The 22946-nt window shown below is 37.7% G+C and overlaps 1 protein-coding gene across 3 annotated transcripts in view; it reads left to right on the top strand.

Annotated features, from left to right (window-relative positions):
- The window catches only part of MTRR (5-methyltetrahydrofolate-homocysteine methyltransferase reductase), a 30566-nt gene extending 23400 nt beyond the window's left edge, over nt 1–7166 (top strand). For all 3 annotated transcript variants that reach the window (XM_049823822.1, XM_049823821.1, XM_049823823.1), the window contains exons 13-17: nt 353–539; nt 2817–2935; nt 4372–4464; nt 4551–4730; nt 5738–7166. In XM_049823822.1, the coding sequence (XP_049679779.1) occupies nt 353–539; nt 2817–2935; nt 4372–4464; nt 4551–4730; nt 5738–5882 (724 nt within the window). In that variant the 3' untranslated portion in view covers nt 5883–7166. The remainder of the gene's footprint in view (nt 1–352; nt 540–2816; nt 2936–4371; nt 4465–4550; nt 4731–5737) is intronic.
- Nucleotides 7167–22946: the final 15780 nt, after the last annotated feature.

The following is a 22946-nucleotide window of genomic DNA, read 5'->3' on the forward strand; positions in this document are numbered from 1 at the left end:
TGAAGGATAAAACCTGAGGAAAAAGTGATTGTGTCCCTGTTGCAAAAAAACACAGGATTTGACTGTTTCAAACAACATTGTTTTGAGTGTATGGCAAGACTTTGATAGAGTTCTCAAGAACAAGCTCACACACACGTGAATCTGGTAGGAATTTGGATTCCCTTCTGTAGGCACTGGCCTCTTGACTCCAACCTTAAGGCGTTTTGTAGCTATATATGAATATCACATGTTTATTTGAACACTGAGAATCTTGAGTTAATTGAGGTGGTTTGGGCTGCAAATGGACCTGCTGTGAGATTGTACAGCTATCTCTCAGGTTTGGGGGTTTTTTTTTATACTTTTGTCTTTGCAGTTCAAACTTATATCAGCCAGGAAAACTGTGTTTTGTATTTAATATTGTGGAGTTCCCTGCCTGTCCTGCTAGACCAATCTCACGGAAAGGAGTATGTACAGGGTGGCTTGCTGAGTTAGTTGCACCTCTTCTGCACCCCAATAAAAACACTCTGAATACAAAAGGAGGAAGCTCTTCAACTGAAAAGGTATGAATATTAGACCTAAACTCCTTAACCGTTAAATTTATGCATGTTTGAAACAACTGCAAGTTTCTTTGTTCACTGCTCTGATATCATGCAGGTGTTTTGGCAGTATATACCTTCATTTTGCAGTTCTACCCTACCTGTAAATTTACCCTTCCTTCTGTAACATGTCCAGAACTTCATTGCTAAGTTGCTAAACTTACATTTTACTTTATCTGTGGATACCTGAGTTGTGAAACTTTCCATTGCTGAAAGGCCAGAGTTGTTTTATACCCCACTGTAGTCCTAAGTGAGTCTTGGATGATGTTTTTGTGGACTAAAATACCACTGTGCAATTAAATGGTTATGACTGTTAGTGTTGTAGGAGAGAGGCACTTGGTCACTTCCAGAAGGGGTGCAGGTAATAGGAGAGAAATTGTAAAACTGACTTCTTGTCAGCTCTCACACAGTTTGCAAAGGCCCAGTTATTGATTTGACACAGGGGACAGTTGTCTGTGGTATTTCTGATGTCCATCAAAGATGGTTTGGCATGGTGGGTATTATTAGGAGAAGGTACTTCCTCCCTCCTCCTTTTCCTTTCATGGCAGAGAATCTATGTAATTAATCGGTCTCAAACTTATTAGGTATAAGCTAATTATTAAAAATTTGGAATTCTACTATATAATTAATATGACAGAAGAACTACTGCCAGTCTAATCTATATTTGATTAAGAAAAATGGAAATAAGCATAGAATTTGGTTACAAGAAAACTGTGCCAATAATTCAAGGTGTTGGTCTGGCAAAATGGAAGGAAACCCCATACAAGTTATCTTAATTTTTTAAAACTAACTCAAAAGACAAACTCATTAATATGTGCATCATATATCTTATTCTAGTATTCACAACTGTTATTTATCTAAAATATAATTGATTTGCAGTATATTAAAGATCAAACATGAAAAAGAGGTGGAGTTAAAAAGAAAAAAAAAAAGGTTTATTACAACATGAGCCTGAGTAAAGTTCAGAACTATTTGCATCTGCTGTGCAAGCTAGAATTCAGCATATGTAAATGTGCAGCAATACATGTAGATTGCAGAAATATGTGGAATACCAGTACAAAATAGATGAGTGTGATCTTATGCAAAATACCTTAGATTAATTGAAGACACTTTACAGTATAAATGTGTTTACCACTTGCAGTATTTTTTAAAGGAATGACCGTTTGGAATCATTAATAGGGAAAATGTCCTCCTAACTCAAGCGTGATTTGAAGTAGTAAGTGTAACAGAAATACAAATATTGCCCCTCACCAGCAAGAATTATACTATTTTCTTACCATCATGAAATCAGAAAAATAATCCTTTTTAACGTTGTAGTATCTGTAGTGAATTGAATGATAAGAAACGAGTAGTGCTAAACGACTCAGGTTTAACAAAGTTAAAATAACTTGGTCTAGTGCTTCACTCCTTCCTTAAACTTGAAAGTAAATTCAAATCTTTTCATAATTAATATGCAAAATAAATTGGATGTTTGCTTATGACTAATGGATGAAGCTCTGCTATGGCTGCTGCTAAGTCTTGAATAATCTTTTAAAGAATTAAAAATAGATCATTTTCTATATATCATGTTAGCCATGCCTCAGAGAATAGTTGTAGAGGTCCTATGAAAATTACATTTAGACTTCCCTTCAGACACAGATCTGAAGATCAGAATTAGAGTTTATCGGTGGAATGATATGAACCATTTTCCAAGATCTTTGAGCAGTTATGTGCCTCCTTTTACCCATATGCATTTTTGGAGATCATGTAAAACTTTTATGAAAATTAAGAAAGCGAGCTCAGGATCAGTAGGCTTCAATTAGCTATAAACAAATCCTCACATCCACTGGAATATTTTTAGATGTTCACAATGTAAAAGAAGGTTAAGTTGCCTATAATAGCAATAAACTAGCTTTCAATCCCTTTGAGTACCAACACCAAACTTTCCATGACTTCTGTAACAGCATTCTCCACATTTGTGGTCCAGTCAACTTTCATATTCAGAAACTCATGTTTGTGTGTTTTTTCTCTAGTTTTCCTCCAGATGGATTAATAGGTTTGTAAATATGGTGTTGTTTTTTTCAGAAACTCATGTGAAATTTTATTCTACATGTCTGTGTGGCATTAAACTCTGAAGCTTAGGATATGGAAGGGTGTTTGGACACATACACTATGTAAATACCTTGAAGGTTCTAAAAATTTCATGGTATTTTCACTGCTTAAAAATATTCTTCAATTGTATTCTATGTAATTTCATTTTAGATATCTATTTTTGCTCGTCCAAACAATACTTTCCACTTACCTGCAGACCCATCTGTCCCGTTCATGATGGTTGGTCCAGGAACAGGAATTTCACCATTTATTGGTTTCCTAAAACATAGGTATGTACCAAGTTGTTACATGGAAAGCAGCCTTTCTATGTTGAAGAAAATACAGCCTCAGGTTTTGAGTACAAATGCAACTTATACTTTCATCTGTATTTAATATCCATAGTGAATATATATGAGGAATTGGGTGAATTGCAGAAACAGTAATAAGAAATTAAGTCCTTTATCTCTGTGTTGCTAGTGGAAGTCCTGTAAGAGGTTGGTAGTTTTTAGAAACAGTGTTGATTGGCTTAAGTTTGGTATTCAAAATCCATTTCCTCCAGAAGTGGCATCTATATTAAAAGCCTTGGCATGATGAATGTCAAGTTTTCTCCCACATTTCCTTATTTCTGTGTGTTTACACATTTTGATGTTTTAAGATGAAGAGCTTGGCACCTGAACCCACAACTGGGCGGTAGTCTTGGGTTTGTATTTGAGGGAAGGTAGTTCCCTTTTTTCCCCCCCTCCAACTCCAGTAGCGTAATTTTGCAAGGCAAAGAGATGCTTGTTCAAAAAGTGACAGATACCACATCACCAAGGAGGTGTAAAAACGTGATCATTTGGAGCAAATGAAGAACGGGAAGAGTGGAATATTTGTATGGGAATGGTTGCAAGTTTTATAGATAGTCAACATACATCATTCCTACTACATGACTCATTAGTTCCGGCAAGATAATGGAGTTTCTTGTGTCCTCTAACAATTATTTTTAAACCATTTAATTTGAGAGAAAAGTGAAATTTTGACATGACGTGTCTGACTCCATGCTTCCACTTTAAGCACATCATTATGTACAATCCTTACTCCTTAATTTTAACTCCTAAATATACCTTTATCTCTCAGAAGTATTTTGCATTTTATTTTAAAGGATTTATAGCATTTCATAAGCATTTGATCAATAATAAATGAAATCTCTATCTCAAAATGTAACTAGAAAGTTGCAGCTAAACCCCCTCTGAAGTAATACCTTCAGCATTATTTCAAGAAAATGCAATAACTCTCCTGATGATATGGTAGTAAATAGATTGTTATTCATAAAGTCTAGCAGGTTTCTACAGCTAAATGGAAAGCATGCTTAAAACTGCTTTGTGCTGAGTTTTCCCAGGTGTTTTTATAGGGCTTCCAGTGAAGGATAAAGGGTAATGATCTCCTTATTCAGCAGTCAGGATAGTTTTGTAAGATGTTTGGAAGCGTCAGTCTTGACTATTCCAATATGAAACTATGGCCAAAAAAACCAACTTTGAAGTTGATTGATTTTGAGCTGGGCCAAAAGTGAGTAGTCAAGAAAATCAAATAAGGAGGGTTTTACTGCGATTTACCTTAAGCCGTTTCACATTTCTGCCAATCCATAGGTTTATTAAAGCACTATTTTAAATGAGAACTAGGTTGTAGACCTTTTAGATTCTTCACTTGATAAAACAGGATTGGATTTTGGTTTTTTTGGTCTCTTTAGGCAAAAGCTCAGAGAAGAACATGCAGACTGGGAGTTTGGAGAGACATGGCTGTTTTTTGGTTGTCGGCATCAGGATCGAGACTATTTGTTCAAGCAAGTTGATTATTTAGCATTCATTTTGTATTCATGAGGGAACGCTGATCTCTGAGCCATTACTAACAGTTTTTATTGCCTTTCAGAGATGAGCTCAGATGTTTTCTTGAAAATGGCACGTTAACTCATCTTAAGGTTTGTTTCTCAAGAGACTTTTCAACTGCAGAAGTAGCCCCGCCTAAATATGTGCAAGATGTCATTAGGCTTTATGCTAAGGAAGTTGCCAGAGTTCTGCTGAAAGAGAGAGGTTACTTCTATGTATGTGGGTGAGTAGCATGCAGATGGACTGTCTCAGAAAGAATAGAGTTAGCAGAAGTTTGAGGCTTTAGAGAGGCTTAGAGCTGTCTGAAAGAAAGGACCAACATGATGCTGAAAGAGCCTTCCTGGAATCCTAGAATTTCATCACTATGTCCGTTTTTTCCAATATGGTCTTGAAACCATAGCTTGTAGCCACACAGTTTCAGTGGTTGCTTTAGTCACTTATTATTTCTTTTTATTTTTTAGTATTCAGTTAAGCTATAGGAGGTTTCAAGCTGAAAGATTTCTCCTGAGAAAATGAGATATTTGAATACATGTGATGATAAACTGCACAGCTGTGAGATAGCAAGAGGCTTCTGCTGTTTTGCTGGCTTGAGTAGGCCAGAATGCTAAAGCTCTGTAATAGTAATATATTTTACAGTGGGAAGTTTTTTTTGTGGATGCTAACTTACCTGGAGGTTTGAGATCTGTAGGAAGTTTGTTGATAAATGGTTAAACTGTTTGAATATAGAGCCCAACGTCAATATGTTCTTCTGCAGGAATAAATGCCAGCTATTTGTATTAAAAATAGCATTATTAGTAAGTGGAGGTTTTGTTTTGTTTGTAGGTTTTGTTTGTTTTTTTTTTTTTTTGGAGTTTTTTTTATATATTGGACCCATATGGTGATACAATAATAAAAAAATACTTCAGCAGGTCCAATTCTCCCTAAAAGAAAACAATTACTCTGTGACAATTCAACTAACCCTTCAACCCCTTCCAAGGGTTTTATTTTCTTATAAATTACAGCATGCTGAAAACTTTGTAATGTTTGATTGAGAGAAACCATTGTCACTGTCAATGCTCAGCTACATGAAAACTCAGTAAGAATCTTGCCATACAAGCTATATTTTTGTTTGGGATTTTTAAAATGCCTCTTTTCCAATATTATCCTGCCTCTGAAGCTATTGATAAAATTAAAAATGCACTATTATGCATTTTCCTCCCCCCCCCCCCCCCCCTTTTTTTTTTTTTTCAGAGATAAGAAGCACATGGCTGATGGTGTAAGTGATGCTGTAGTGGACATTTTAAGCATGGAAATGGAAGCTGACAAATTGGAAGCAATGAAAATCCTGGCCACGCTTCGAGAAGCAAAACGATATTTGCAGGATGTTTGGAGCTAAATATTTAGCTTTTCCTATGCCTTTGTAACACAAAAGATTTTGTTTCAAACCCAGGCTTTTGACTAAAAGTCATTGTCAAAAGTGCTGTCTGTAGTCACCCAAATCTTAACTTTCTCTATTGACCTTTCAATCAGGAACGTGAAATCTTTTAAATGACAACAAACCAGGCTGCCTTTTGAAGTGTGGGTGTTTTTAACGGTGTTACCTAATGGTCTGTCTCGGTGCCTTGATTCTCTCATTTTGAGATTTGGTTTAATGTAGGAAGTAAAAACTTCTGCACTAGTACAAGTTTAATTGTATGTTTACATTACATCATATATTTTCTCTTATAATGCGTACATAAAGAAGCTACAGAGTAAATATGTTACACATTGATCTATGCACCATCAAATACATTGCTGACTTGCCAAGATTTAATTAAACACTTGCTAGATACTTCCTGAGATTATTTATATTTTTTTCAGCTTACACAATGACAGTAACTGGAAAAAGGAATGAATGTTCAGTGTTGCACAGAAAGGTTACTGCAGAATTTCAACACTGAAGTTTTCTTTAAATACTTAGCTTTTTCATTCTATCACTACATCATATCTCAAAGTTTTGCTATACTCCATGCAATCCTTATCAGATTTTCCTGCATAAGTCTTTTGAATTTATTTTCATTCCTGTCTCTAAAGTATTTGTGGTTTAATTTATGGCCAAACTCACCAGTTGCATTGAATTTGGTTGCTGGAGAAATACTGCTGAGTAAATATATTCTCAGATTACTAAACTAATTTTTTTTTTTAGGTTGAAGGCATAGTAAAATGTAGTGTTTTGAAAGCAGTTGCCCTTACATATGACAATCCACTGCAAAAATCAAGTTGTTGAAAGCAAATTGTTGAAGTATCTGGTCTTCTTTCTAACAAGGGCCATTTGGAGTGCACACAGGTGAAAGAGTAAAAGTGTCAGTCATCCATGCTTCTCTTCAAATCCCTTCTCTCTTCCCTCTGCTTTTCCTAACTTCTGAACATCCGTGTTGTCTTCTTGGTTCCTTGTCATACTTAGATCTTTAAAGATTAATGCAGAGTGTGAGAGAGTTTTTTAGACAAATCATTGTTTATTTCCTAGGGAGAATTCTTGTTTTGTTTTGCCTTGTGTATAATCCGCTTATTCCAAGTCTTGTGGTTGTCTAGTGATTATTAGTTAATTGGTAGGTTAATCAAGAAAAACATATGGAATAAATAGGACAACCAGTTAGAATAAAATTGTGTGTTTAAAGAATAAACATTCTAGTGAAGTGCATGTTATTAAGGTTTTGATATAACCTGTGTAATGATTATTTAAATATCATTGGAAGAGATCAGCTAAAATTTTCTGCAGAAATTCTTCAGCAGACCGGTTATATCAATCACTGTCAAGTAATCTCTACAAAAAAAGTTCCATAGGGAGACATGGCTTACAGTAATTGCAGACTGTATTTTTTGATCTTTGGCACATAAGAAGGGAAGAAGTGCTTCTTTTTGAAAAATACTTCAATTTTAAACTTTAATGGAAATGACTAATGTGATACAAACATCAACATTTTGCATCAGCCAATCACCTTTAATGGTTTTAAAAATTATTAATAAAAGAAAAAGCTACCAGTATTGCAACAGTAAAGATAAATCATTAATTACCTTCTGTTAACTGGAGTTTGTTTGGAAATAGCACTTATTGTATCATGTGTCTTCTCAGATAGGATTTATGGTTTTCAGTGCTGCTTGGAAGTTCTTGGAGATTACAGAGAAAACACTGTTTTTCTGACTGCAAGTTGCAGCTTTTCCCAGATCTCGTACAGGCATTCAGTTTTATCGTATCACAATACGGAAGTTGTGATAACCATTTTAGTAATACTACAGGTAATAGCATAGCACCTTTTGGGATATTAACAGTTGAGTGTCCTTTTCTGATTGTGTCCATTGCATTTGACAGGGTCTGATCTACAACTGATATTCATGTATTTCCCTGCTCCTGTTACCAATTCTCTACAAAACTAAAACACTTGGATTATGTCGTAATGTAGTGGTAAGTCTGTAGTGAAGCACATGAGCTTTATTATGATCTCTTAGAACAACAAAAAAATAGTTGCAGCTTACTCTTAAATTTATAACTGCATGGTGCGAAGCCCAAAGTTCAAACTGGAATAACCCTAACAAACACCACCACATGTTACCTGAAGGAAGTATTTTTGCATTCACATGCAGTGACATGGAATGAGCAGGAAAGGCAGGGAGGAAAGGACTTCTGAGATACAGGAGTCATGGGGATGGAGAAGGCTTGCAATAAGAACTGTATGTTTTTCTTAATTAAATTGTGTCTCCATATAATTGGATAGAGCCAGTCTATGACTCCTCCTCAGTGTGCCTTAGAAAAGCATTATGGGATGGATTTTACTAGTATCTCCTAAAGATAAGCAGCGGATATTTTTAACATCTTTCAGCTTTCTTTCATTAGAGGAATATCATGTATGTGCTTTTCCTCGTAATTCCAGAATTGGTTACAGAATTCCTTTGTTGTTTAAAAGAAATAGTGAAGGTTGTGTACTGTTTCTTACATTTGAGAGGCTTATGGTCTTTATGCTGGTAACAAGGACTGGTTATTATGCTAAAGCTGTTGTTTCCAGAGAAGCATTAATGGTGAAGCATTCCTTATGGCCTACTTTCTCATCAGTTTTTGAATGTTATTCTGAATTTGTGAAATAGGGTTGATGTTACAATTTCTCTTTTAATCTACAGTTTCAAAATAGGATTTACTTTTCAAGTTACTAAATTCATGCCATATTTTTTCAGTTTGCTGCTTCTAAGTTCAAGCTGACTTCACTGCATCTGGAAGCAGAAGTAGTGTTTCCATGTTTTTTGCACCTTTATTTCCTCTCCCTTCCCCTAATCTCCCAGCTTTTCAGAAAATCTAGAATATTGGCAGAAATAGGATCAATACAGCTCTCTGAAGATACTGAGCATCTTGAGAAGTTTCTTCTGAAAAATAACAAGGCCAGATGAGAGAAATGTCAAAATCACAGAACATGGCTAGCATGTCCATTTAAGGATTGAACTTCACTACTGAATGGTACCTTAGGTGTTGAATGGCACAGGAATGGGGATTGGGGGGAGGTTATTGGAAGTAAAAGTCAAAGTTGATTAAGTCTCAAAATAAAATAAGCTTGTGGAATAAGGCAGGGGACTTGTTGCAAACCATAGAGTTTGTAGGCAATTTGAAAATATGGAAATAGCTTTTTCCCTCTTTCACCATTCCAAATTATCAGCAACCATGATTTGGAGATTAATCTGACATCATTTTACCCAAAATGAAATGTTTTGTTCTAAGGAAACTTAGATCACTGAGCTGAAATGTTTTGCTGGGTTCTGCAAACATTGGTTTATTTGGTAAAATTGACTTGGCCTCTGTAAATACTTCTGTTCTGTCCAACTTTGTGAGTAGGATAGGAAAAGACTTTAAAACAAACAAAGATAGAAAAAAATCACACACACACACCCACCCACCCCTTGGCTGATTAACTTTTGCTTTTTACCTCAATGGAGCAGGGCAACATCAAGTTGTGTGCTGTGCTGGTTGAACCTGTTTCATGCGTAAGCCTTATCCTATTTTTTATCACTCCCGGGGAATGTGTGGTGTATTGCTGTCTGCTTGTTTCCTTTGGAATTTAAGCCCCAGGGCCACAGGTTTTGGCTTAACTGCATTCCAGTTTTACTTTGGAACTAAAAATGGGGAAACAAGTATTAGCTTAGGAGAAAAGGAGTCTGCTAAGGCTTATCAGTGATGTAGTATGGGAATTGTGCTCATAACTCTCTTCCTTTCTGTCTTTGGTACTTCTGTTACTCTGTCTGAGCACTTGCCAGCTATGTACACGATCCTAACAGCTATTGCTCTGCACTGCTCTTAGATGAACTTGCCTTCATTTTATACAAAGGGAAACCCAGGCAAGGAAAGGAGACCAAACTGCCTGAAGTAAATGAGATGAATAGAGACTTGAGCTGCTGTTTCTCCAAGTGCCATGCTGCTGAGTAGCTCATGAATCCCATCTTTCTCATGCATTTCCTCAGTAATTGCACTGTCTGATATCACAGAAAATCTGGTTACTTTCCAAAAGAACCGAGGTGTTTTGTAACGATAAGTTTGGGTAACTTTTGTACAGTGGGATGGAAAATCTAAGCCTCAGTTGGGATCCACTTTGTACGTATGTATGTATATGTTTCCCACCAAGGACCTTTAGTCTGGTCAGCGTGAGAGGACAACCACTGCTTGGACCTGGCATCGCTGCCAGTTCAGATCAGGGCCTGATACAGACTGGCATGTATGTGTATACCAGGGAGTGTTCTTGCCCTCAAATTTCATCCCTGAAAGAATGCACTTTTAAGTGTATTTTTAAATAAAAGCCCAAGCCTGTATTTGCCAAAACTTTGTGGTTTGGGTTTTGGTTTTTTTTGTGTTTCATCACCTGGTAGTGCATCCAGTGTAATGGAAGACGAGGTCATGCGTGGGAACGTGTGTGTTTTTTCTACATGTGAAGCCAGTGTCAAACGTAGCAGTACTTCTTGTGTTCTTGTGCAGATTCCAGAGGTCTCTGAAGCCCAGGTACTGCTTGGCTTATCCTCAGGAACATGGTGAAATCGTGTTGTGGGGGTTGGTTGGTTTGTTTGTTTCCTTGGTTTTTTGACAAGGTGTATTTTTGATTGTTCCCATCCACTGTACCCACTGTTAGGTGGTAGCTTTGGATATGTCCTGCTCTTAGGACTCGTGGGACTGAAGGATTTTTCTCTTCCTTGCCCAACAGAAATATCTGTGCAGCAAGATACTTATTCTGGTGCAACCATCTTCCTCAGTTGACCCTTCATCCTTCTGTAATGATTTTAATTTATTTTTCTTGTGCTTTCAGGTTTGTTTTTTTTTTTTTTAATAGAGCCCAGCAGTGAGAATTAGTTTCCATTAAGGCTTTTAAGAGCATTTACCAGGCAGGTTATATTGTTCAGTTTTTATTCAGCTGGTTAGAGACGATCAAGGCAGTGAAAGTGTTACTATTCCAATATATTCAATGAAAACAATATTCTGTTTCTGCTTGTTAGATGTTCTTCAGTTTCCTGCTTGTCCTTTGCAGTCATTCATATTGCTGCACAGGGCAGGAGATGTGTGGAATGCCAAAGTTAGTGGCAGCTGTGCACTTTCTACGTGGACTCTTCCATTAATCAGTGGCTTACTGTGCTGTTAGGATTTTCAGAGTATTTACAATAACTAACTTCTTTGAAACCATCCCTGAATGTTATGCAAATACTTCTCCAGCAGTTACATTTTATGCTGCCTAATAGGAATTGCTGTTACTAGACAAAGATGTGTTGTCACGTAAGCCATATGGAAAATATATGCTGCATGTTTTACCTAAATGTTATCATGTAGCCTTACTAATACTACTTCCCAGATGATAGTATATCTGTGTTGTTGAGGGTAGAAATATTTTGTCAGGTTCCGTGCTTGGCTGAAGTAGTGTCCATGCTGGATATGATATCAGATGCCCATACCTGAAGACTTTGTGCTTTTTAAACCCTTTGTCAACACCATGCTATAGATAATTTTAAATGTATCTGACTCAAATCCTCTTCTTGAATGGACAAATTCAGCTGCAGCTGTATATAGTGCTAAATTCCACTTAAATAACCATATATATTCAGTCCATTATTCTGTTGGTGGTTTGTGGTGGTTTTTTTTAAAGAATAAATAAACACTTACAGCAAACAGATATGAAATGACCTGCCTGAAGCTCAAAGCTCAACATCAAGCTTTACGGTTCACATGAAGTCATACGCTTGCAACTTTTATTTTCTATAATGTAAATATGGATATTCTCATTGCATATTTATGCATTTAGCAGTTTGATATGTTGATGGCTTTGCACACCCAATTTATTAGTGTCTCAGTTTCACTGGATGTCCCTTGTACAAGAGGGACTTTTTTTGAGTAGCTCTGTCATCCTGCATCTCAACCTGACAGCTTCAGATTTTTTCCTGCTCTTCAAATGGAAACTTTATGCCTCCGTCTCTGGATCCGTTTCACTTCAGTTATGCTTCATCTGAGTTGGGAAGTACAAAACTGAATCTAGTAGTCCAACTTGAGACATGACAGTGATTATATTATAAATAACAACAGAATATTTTCAGTTTATTTTCTATTCTGTGCTGGTTTTGGGGGTGTTGTGGAGAAACAAAAATGGGAGAATAGCTGCATACCTGCTGGTGATTACAGGAAGAATATTACATCGCTAAAAGTTATGGTCTACAAGCCCTGGTCAGTTATGATGAATTGAGAGATGAATCTACATTGGCAGAATGGTATGAGCAATTGATTTGGATCTGAAAATTGAGCTGGTTGATACAATGGTTTAATATAGGAGCTATAGACTATTTTAATGAATCTTGAGAGTCCTCTCTCCAGTTGAAGAAAATTTGTAAATATAAAAAGCTCCTCAGTATTATTAAAGTTGCCTATCATAAAGAAATCAAAATACTTTTAAATTGATGGCAAAAGCAGTACGTCAATTTGTTTAGTCTCAAAACCCTATTCAAATATGTTTCATGTTGAAAAAATCCGAGTTTTATACAAATGCAAATTACAGTCTTGAAAAGTTGATTCAGCACCACTACAAATTACATTCACTTTCATTAGCATTTGAATAAATGCTCTACTTCTGGGGAAAAGGTTTGTCACGCTGACAAAGCAGTTAAAGTCAATTGTGCTTATCAAAAAAGAAAAGGTCCTACAGTTGGTTTGAAAACAGTTTTGTAAGGCTCCATCAGTCAGGGATATTAATTTCTAATATTGCTTAGATGATCGATTGGTTTTCCTTAACTTTTTTTTTTTTAAATTAATTTTGTTGTAACTTGCTATAGAAGATCAGCAAGGCTGTTACCAGTATTTTCTCCTCCGTGGTGGCACAATGGCATTTTTAAATTGTTTTTCAGGTGTTTTGTAAGAAAACGGTGTCAGTTGCCCTTGCTTATGAACATCACCAAACCAAAGCAGAATCATGGGGCTGTGACTACTCAGCGTTTTGGGGCAGGGCCAGGTATTGAAATCGGCACTTGTGTGTACATGTATCTCCTCCTGTGTGTCTGTATGAACTACTCTGTCTTCCAGTTAAATGCCAGCTCCCTGCTTGTGGGTCTTACAGACCACTACTTCTTGAGACTAAGGTAACACTGCACTCTTTTCCTTCTGGTGGGGACAGATTCCTATAGAATAAGCCACTCTTCATGGCACCAGCACTCCTTTTTGTTTTCAGTAAAGATAAGAAAGGAGCAGTATAGGAGCTACCAAAACTGCAGTCAGGTCAGCAGCTTGTGGCTCTTGGAAGACACTTTTCAAGGCAGAATCTCTTTTTCCCTTTTTCATGTTACAGGTCTTAAACATGCTGGGAGGGGGTGGTATTGGTGCCAATGGAAGCCCCAGAGGCACAGCTTGATGGTAGTAAATTTTTAGGTTTTCCTTGCCTAAGAACAGCTGGAGCAAACACAGATAGGAGGGGAGAAAGGGATCCTGTAACATTTTTTAAATATATGATTGGATGTCCAAGAATTTCATGCAAGTTGGTTTTTAAACCATCTGTTCCTATGAGAAGCAGAACACACTGATTTTTTTCTTAAGTTTTTTTTCTTTTGTAAAATTCTCAAACAAAAAGCTAATTCCTAAGTAGAAATGGCTATATTTCTTTACCAATGGGCAAGTTTATTAAGGCTCTTACAGGTTTGCACAAGAAGAGCATTGCATTTTAAGGTAAATGGAAACATTTTTCATGTTTGTAAAACTTCCTGCAAAAGTCAATTTAGAACTCATAGGAAATGGGGATAGTAATTCTTTCAGCAATTTGTAGTTGTTTTGCTTTTTCTTTTTTAATGGGCTGTGTAAAACATCTTTGTTTTCTTTATACACATGCATGTATATATCTAAATCTAAATCTATATATCTATGCATTGCCAAGATCTCAATTTAGGTTTTGTCCTTGCTTTACAGGTAAGACAATAATTTGAAATATCTGTCTGGATAACTGTGTCCTTAAGTTTTCACAGCTGTATTTTTAAGATATATGTAGACCTTTATTCAGAAAACGTCAAATGAACACTTCTAAGAGAAAAATAGCCACTGGGTAGTTCCCTTTATTCTTTCAGGATATCAGAAGGATGTAGGGTATTCCTTACTTTTTCATTTTGCAGAGTGAAAGAACCTTATGAGTGTACAAATGGTAAATAAAAAGGAGGGCATAAATCTGTATACTGCTGTACAGATGTGGTAGAAATACTTATTTCCCTCATTCTTTGTTTCTTCTTGTGCCTATAGCATGCTAGGGGCTTTCAAACACATGAAGAAACACAGCTGATCTAGTTCATATTAATCTCAGTGACTGTAAAGGCTTTTGTAGAGTTGCATATTACCAGCTGACATTGCTGTCAAAATACAGGGGAATGAGAGAATCTGTGTATTTTGTAAATAGGTTATTATCCATTCTTTCTATTTACGTGTTCAACATGTAGATGTGAGTCCACTCTACATTATCTTTGAGAGGTCATGACGACCAGGAGAGGTTCCTGAGGCTGGAGGAAAGCAAATGTCACTCCTGTCTTCAAGATGGACCAGAAGGAAGATCTGAATAACTTTAGGCTGGTCAGCTTCACCTTGGTCCCTGGGAAGGTGATGGAGCAAATCCTCCTGGAAACCATTTCCAAGGGTAAAATGGTGACCTGGATTAGTTGTCGTGGATAACGAGGAAATAGTGCCTGACCAATGTTTTGTAGCCTTCTAAACTAAGACGACTGGCTTGCTGGATCAGGGGGCAGCAGTCATTTTGATGTCGTTTGATCTCGGTTGCAGTGAGGCTTTCAACACTGTCTTACTGATGAAAAACGGACTAAAGAAGTGAACCGTGGGGTGGATTGAAAACTGGCTGAACTGCTGGTCTCCACTGGTTGTGATTAGCTCAGCTGGATGGCAGTCACTAGTGGTGTGCCCCAGGGGACAGTACTGGGTCCAGTCCTGTTTCTGACTTGAGCTCCAGGCACTGGAAAGATATTCCCCAAGGAAGCCTAAAATGAAGGGGGAGTTCTGCAGAGATTACTCAGAGCTTGTGCATCAGGGAGTTTGAGGCGTGCTTTGATGCCTCTGATATCTACAGCATTACGTGGTGGTTTATGGTCTACATTTTGTTTTCCTGACACTTAGTGCTTTCTGAAATGTTCAATATTACACATAGGAAGGGGCAGGTTGGGGGAGGGGATTTCCTGGACCACGGCTGCCGTCTACCCAGTCGAGCAGTTTCTCTTTCCCTGATGTTTGCATTAAAAGTGGTCACATTTGTTTCCTAATAAAACTTTATGTTGAAGTTCAACAGTATTTTTCCATTATGAGATTTTCAGCAGCATCTTAAGCGCTGGTACGTGACTACGTTTGTTTTATGTTCCTGCTTTGTTTTGGGCCAAAGCCAGATTAATCTCTTAAAATAAAATATTCAAGGCGTGGTATGAACTTCTGCAATTTACTACATCTGGGCAAGTTCATCCTCAACAGAGCTAAATTAAAATCAAACTGGTTGACTTACTGTGAGTCATGCTGCAAGAAAGGGTGCATACAGGCTTCAGTAAGACAAAGTATACATGCCAGCTGGCCTAATAAACCAAATTTTGTTTTATCTTTTTACTGTTGGGCTCATCTGAAGAATGATTACATTGCTATTTTTTGAGTCGTGTATTGAGGCTCTGCAGCACTGGAGGATAGTCAGCTTTGATCTGGACAGAGATCCAGGTTTCAGATGATCACTTATAATCAAATTTCTAATGCATCTGAAGAAGGTGGTTAATACTTACCTGTAATGTTGATGTGCAGGGTAGACAACTCTGAAAGTTTCAAGTAGAAAGTACATGCTAATATATGGCTAAGCCTACTGGGGCTAACCCACAGCACTCTACTTTGAAATAAGGGACTCACAGGTTTTGAATGCGTGTGCTCCTGTCAGTGAGGGACTCTGTAAATTCTTGTATTTATGACCTGGTGATGGCTGAATAGTAAAGTGAACTGTTTCACAAGTTATTTGTCATCACCTTTTATGTGCAGCATGCCAATCCATGTTTTATCATATATGATAAGATAGCAGTTAAATTACTCTTAGGAGTTCTGGTTCATTTTGCCAAAGATCTCCATGAAATTCTTAATCCACTCGCTGGTGAGTTATGCTTACTTGGGGCAACACAGTTGCTTTAAATTATTTTCTCATTAAAAAGCATAAAACCTCCACAAATATATAATTTTTGTTAAATAACTACTTTTCAGATTCTGTGTGGCTCTGAGTATAAACGTTAACCACTGTAATTCAAGGTGTTTCAAATGTTTTATAATATCATGCACATTTTAGTTTAACAATTTATCTCACATCATGCGATCCTCCATTATCAGATTGCACAAACCGCCTCCTTGCCTTTTAATTCTTGTATAATACCTTATCGCCAACTCCCGCTGTTAATTGTATGGAAAAGCTGGACTGAAGAGTTCTTTTTCTGTAATGTAACTGTGTAGAATCTTTGAAAAGGTGTAGCTAATTTCTCTGTTTTTTTAATTTTCTTTCTTGCTTCTTTGTCCTTGCACCTTCACGTATATGGTTCTGTCACCTGCTTATCTTCTTTTGCAGATGCAGGTATTCCTCTGATACCCTTTCCTCTCTCTTCTGCACACTTGGGGCTGGGTTTCTCATGGTAGAAGGTATCCTGTTGGCAGTTTGAGTATTTGCAATTGAACATACCTACTTCCAAAGGTGGTTCTGCCCTCCTGAAGGTATCATGTTTTCCATGCATTTTTGTGTTTCATGGCAATAGTCCAATGGCAGCATCTAGGCTGGAACTCTGTCTCTTTTTTTCTCTGGTAGAGATCTGGGACTTCTGTTGCAACAAAGTGTAAAGATGCATATAGAAATGGCTGACAGCCAGGTGTTGGCAATGCAAGAACTTTTTCCTACCTCTTGCTGTGTATTTCAGAAATGACTGCTATAAAATCCCCCTTTTTTAATAGGAAAAATACTTTATTTGTCTCTTAATGAATTAGTTCTGTGTCTCTGAACTCATACCAGGGAATTTCTGCAGATTCTGGGTTGTCCTCTGCAGAGGATATGCCCTTCTTCTCTGACAGACCATTCAGAATAGAGAAAGAGATGGAAATATTATTTTATCTAGCACTGATACTGGTGAACTCCTAGTGAATATGATGCAGATAGCCATGCCATCCTTTGGTTTTATTTAATTCCAGGTTCAGAAATCTCCTGTCAAGGGAAACCAAAAATATACATTCATAATATACATGCATCCAGCACTGGTCATGTGTAAGGTGACAGAAAAAGAGTGTGCATCCTCTTTTTCCTTTTCTTGTCATCACCCAAGTAGAGTCTGTGTGTGGAAATCAGGCCTTGGTAAGCCAGCAGATAAGCGATCAGTGATTGATGCAACACACACAGATTTCTGTTGCTGTAAATCTGCCCATGGTATATGCATCAGCCTTTTTTTAAGACAGGAGGAGAAGGATCATTAAAGGGGGAATAACATATCTGAATAGTCACGAGTATTAGTTTTCAGTATACTTGGTTTTCATTCTCAGATTTTTGTCTCCTTGCTGCATGCTGCGGTTAAGAAGATATCTTGACAAGGCGCCTGTGATTCATTGCTTGCATCGTTCAGAGTAAACAGAGCGGCTTTTCCGAGACAGGCGGCACACCTTATTTCTGCTAGCAAACTGTAGTAGAGGAGTAAAATAAAGGCAGTTCTGCCACAGGTGGACTTGCTTTCTGAGGAGGCAGAGGTTGTTTGCACTGCTGTCAGCTGCTGGGGACTCTACTGTCTTGCCGTCAGCTTTAATTTGCAGTTGAAGTTACATAAAAATTCCATCAAAGTCAGGACCATGGGAAATGTGCTGAACCAACACAGTCAATCACTGCTTTGAAGGATGAGTGCTTTTTGGCCAGCTCGTGTTCCTGGTGAGCTAGTGTTCTGGAGAGTGGCATGCACGTCTGCCTTTGGTGAAGTCTTTGACCTCTGCAGGAGAATAAGTGTGCCCCTCGGTGTGTTGCATGCTATTGAGTAACTGAGTACATCAACAGCAGCGTCCTGTGCTCCTCAAACACTCTTGCCTTGTTACACGAAGACTACATCACCAGTCGCTCATGGCCAGGGCCTTGGGCAGCTGCAGTGCCAGAGAACACATTTTGGTGGTGTTTATAATATCTACCTTCTTTGAGGTGGGGAAGGGTGAAAAGGGTAAAATGCTTTTGGAAATGGCAGCCCAGGTGATGTTAAAAGGAGTTGTCTGACATTATCTTGTAGAAGGAAAAAAAGTAAGGATAGCACTAAGATTTACTAGGAGAAAAAAATGTCTAATTACTTTAGAAAAAATTGTTACTCTAATTAAAATAAGGCAAAATATGATGTTATATCAGAAGTGAACAGGGATAGAACTTATGAGCAAATAATACCGTCAATCAGCAGAAATCTGTGCTTGGGTATCTGCATCAGTTCTTATGTCCTAAATTAAGGATTGTGGGTGGATGGCACAACCTCTCCGTTGGCACAGCCTCTCACAAGTCTTTTGTGAAATCATCAGTGAAAACATAATGTTAAGGGTGAAACTTAAAAGCAATCCATTGTGTCTTTATTTCAGATGATCAAACGTGTTATTTGCAGCGTCCATCCTGATTGTGTCACAGTGAATAACTACTGCTATGATCCGTTGCCGTCTGTTGTTTGTGTTCTAGTCTAGCTAATACCTGACAACCCATTTCTACAGTTTTACATTCAGTCCATTCCACTTACCTGTCATTACCTATATATTCCTCTACTCTCTTTCCACAGTTTTATTTTTGCCGATTGGATCAGAGAAAGAATACAAGAGCTCTAGCTGGTTGTACTCTTTTGATTTTTGTGGCTGTATTCTTTGTACTATTCTTGCTCATGTGGACATGCCTCAATTGCATCAGTACCATACAAGCAGAGACAACCAGAAAGAGTGCACATGAAGAGATAGCCATTGTGATGACATTTGTAAGGAGAGTTGAAAGTATCATGACAAAGTTCAGAAGTAAATAAAAGATCACTTTAAAAGAAAACAGTAGGAGAGAAAGCAAAATGAGGCTGTCCATTGATTTAAGTTCAGAACAATTTTAGAAGAGCTGAAAATGATTGCAAAGTCTAGAGACTGTTTAACAAATTTAACCTCAAGCACTTCTATTTATCATTTTTGGCTGGTGGAATTAGCTTCAATTCAGAAGCAATGACAGATAGACTTCTTGATTTATGATATATTTTGGCTGAGGCCTGAAATAGCCTCTTAAAACCCTTATAGCAGAAATCTTTTGTATTGACCTATGGGAGGATTGATCTCCAACAGAAGGTAAGGCAAATTCCTACTGTAGCCACAAAGTCACATCTTACAAAAGAGATTCATCAATCTTGATGCTCTGTTTAATTTTCTTTTTAGAAGTTATAATGTTTCGTAGTGAAACTGCTGTTAATAAGATATCAAAAAAACCCCAACACATCAATGAGTTAGAAAATATTTTTAAAGCTGCAACTTGTTTTTCAAAACTGGTGGTTTTGTTCCAGGCTTGGATCTATGCTTCTTAGTATAGCTTAACTGTGGTGTTTAAGTTTTAGGCAACTGCAGTGACTAAGAAGCCGGGCAGTGAGAGTGTCTGGGAGCTGGAATTCTGGGGCTGGCTGGGCTTTAGATTAGGGAAACCTTTATGAATGTTGGTGCTTGTGCTCTCCCAAAGATAGACACATACCAGAGCTTGGCAGGATTTTTCAAGTGGGCTTAATTATTTACACTTCTAATTGGATGTGTTTAGAAAGTTGACCCTGTCCTTTGCATTTTAGCATTTGAGTTTATTTGGTTATCTTCTATTCTCTTTCCTTCCCACCCACTCTTTCTCATTGCTTTGCTCTAGTATTTAAATCTGTGTTAGATTTCTGATTTGACATGGAAGTTTGACCAGAAACCTGCTGAGATCCTTTCCAACTCAACTTATCCTATGATCCTATGAACATGGCATAAGTTGCAGTTAAAATTAATCTTTAGGTCCAAATACCAGGGCAGCCTCTTGAAGCAGGGACACTGCCTTTCACTAGATGTGTGTTGAAGTATGCTGTGCAATGAGAGCCAACCTTGCCGTCTTGGCAGGGTAGCGAGTAAGAAAGGAAAGGACAAAGCCAAAGAGCTTTGAGGAGCTCTAGCTGCCAGGAGATTCTGTTTCTGGAGCGGCAGGACGCAATTGACCAACTGATTAGTGTCACCGTTCGCTCTCTGAAAAGGTGCTCGGTTTGGAGTTCACCTGAAGCTGGGCATTAAGAGAATTGTTTTATCATAATGTGTGCGTGTGAGTGTACGCTTGTGTATGTCTGTTTCCTACAATGATGTATGAATTGGGATGCATTAATAAATCTGCTTCTAGTGATAGTTTGTAATGAAATGTAATGTGAGGAGAATACAGCATGGTGGAGGTGACTTTGGATCCCTATCAGGATATTCATGGGGTGGAATTAGCTATGATTTTTCTTTCATTATGAGGAAAACAGTTTGCTGAAGAGTGTGGATGTGCTCCTAGCTAAGCCAAGAAATATTTCTTGGCTTTCCAGAATACCATATGTAGGGAATTCCAAAATAACAAAACAAATCAGCTTTGATACAATTTTTGAATACCTCCTGAGTGCCATTAGGTAGCTACAGACTATCTGTATCATGTTTGATATATGTTTGCAGGATTGCACTGAGGCAAAACAACCAGGCACGATACCAGTTGTTAGTATAAATAAAACATGTGTACCCACTGCACAAAAGCAATTGAACATTCAGCCTTAAGTCTATTTATCTGCATTTATTGCTTTTTTTTTGTGAGAGACAATAAAAAGGATTTTTGCATGTGTGTTTGTGTAGTTTTGGTGTTTTAAATCCAGTCAGGAAGGATGCATACCAGGTTAGGTAAAACCCATCTAATAATCTTTTAAGGTAGTGTAATATAATTTTCTTTAAATGAAGAAGCCAACTTGCCTGATTTTTTCAAACTTGTTGTTTTAATTTTTGGGAAACAAAAATCTAAGGAAAACAATTTGAGGTATGAAATGGAATAAATGACTAATACCTTGTGTTTCTTGTCTGAGCTTCTGCTTAGGTTTGTGTGAAGGCCAGTAGCTGTGGGGTGCTGCCATTGCAACAGGCGGTGCTGGAGGCAAGGCTGGTCATCACCGGGGGTCCACTCTCCAGATCACAGGTAACAAAGAAAAGACAATCTGAATATTCATCTTGGTTTTGAAGTAAACTGTCCTCAGATTCTACCTTAGGGAGATCTCTCCTTTATCTCCAAAAGCCAAAAAACTGTAGATTTTATTATTGCCCTTGAGGGTAAGAATTTGAACCTTTTCACTACGGAAACTGGAAAATACCAACAGTGAGATGCCAGACATTCTGTATTTTATTTGACCTCATCTTTTGTCTTCTTATGAGAGAAAAAGTAATGAACTAAACAGGTTTCCTGATGATGGGAATTATTCATTTGGTTGGGGCTGAAGGTTGGTATAATTTTCAGGTGACATCAGTACTTGCCTGTTAACATTAGAAATCCAAGTTCTTGCTCTGGTTCCTAGATAGTGGGAGCCCATTAGGTATGACCACATAAAAACATATGTGCAAAACTGAAATCTCCACGGTATAGAGTGAGTAAGTTGGTATTAAGTCTTCAGGGAGCAAAAATGTTACTTATCCAGGCTTCAGCATGAGAGGCTTCAGAAGCTGTAGTGTGGTTTTTGTTTGACTTGCTCTCCCCCAGACCACCCGGGTTTGCCGGGAAACGTCCACCAAAGCAGGGCACGCTCATTCCTGCAAAAACTTCTGGTGAAGCTGCCTGCAGCTCCTTCAGTGCGGAACTAGTCTGCCCTGACCTATCTGAGCCGAATACTTGGTGCAGCCCTTTCACTTTGCAAGATCGTCGTTCTCAGTGAGATTACCTCAGAGGTGGAGGGAAAAAAGCCAGTCATCAGTCATTAACCTTCATTTGGCAAGGAAAAACCACAGCCATCTCCCCTGTTCCCACCTAGGGAGAGGTCAAATTTACTCGCAGTGTCCATTTCCACTTTTTGGGTAATGAATGTAGTCTGCATCAGATCGCAGTCTGAATCCTCTTCCCCACTTCTGAATGGCTGTTCTGTCTGTTTAGCTTCAGTAACGTTTTCAGAGCTCTCTCTGCTCTTAGGAATTCAGCACTGGGGTCTTTTGCAAGCAAAAATGTTAAAAGGAGCTACTGACTTGTGGAAGAAGTTTCTGCAGAAGAGCATTAGAGAAAAAACTGTTAGTCCTATTTCTTTGGACATATGGGAAAATCAGATGCTTTCTGCCTGTAAATAAAAAACCCACAAATTAAAAGACCCAGCTATAGTGGATCCCACTATCTCCACAGCTATGGTTTTGGATAATACACGAAGGAGCAATTGATGCTGCCAGAAAATCAAGAGATAGTTTACAGAGAGAAGTACCTTTTTCAGGAGTACATATAGTTTGAGGGCCAGAAAATTCTAGTATTTAGAATGTATTCTAGTTTTATTGGCTGTAAAAAGATCAATCTATTTTATTGCCAAGTATAATTGTTAAGGCTCATCTGCCTTCAGATACTTAATCAACATAATGCTAATAGTTTTGTACAGTGTGCAGTTCTGTAGGTTTTGGTATCCAGCAGAGAGAAGTTTTAGTTGCATGTATCCTTTTTTTGAAAGCGATATGCTCAGTTCCTTGAAATGTAAGAGGTTGGGCTGAGAGCCTGAGTGAAAACTACCCTTAAATCTCAGAAACTTTCACATAATCGAAACTTATTTAAATATAACTTGGGAAGTTAGGTGTTCTCAATCATTTACAAAAATCTAGATTTGGAGATATTAAGCATAGTTATTGTGGTAAAGCTTATAAAGTTGCTTTCATTCACATTTAGGATAGGAAACAAACATGCTTAATATTTGGACAAACATATTT

Source organism: Accipiter gentilis, chromosome 20 (assembly GCF_929443795.1).
Source record: "Accipiter gentilis chromosome 20, bAccGen1.1, whole genome shotgun sequence".
NCBI classification, from domain to species: Eukaryota; Metazoa; Chordata; class Aves; order Accipitriformes; family Accipitridae; genus Astur; species Astur gentilis.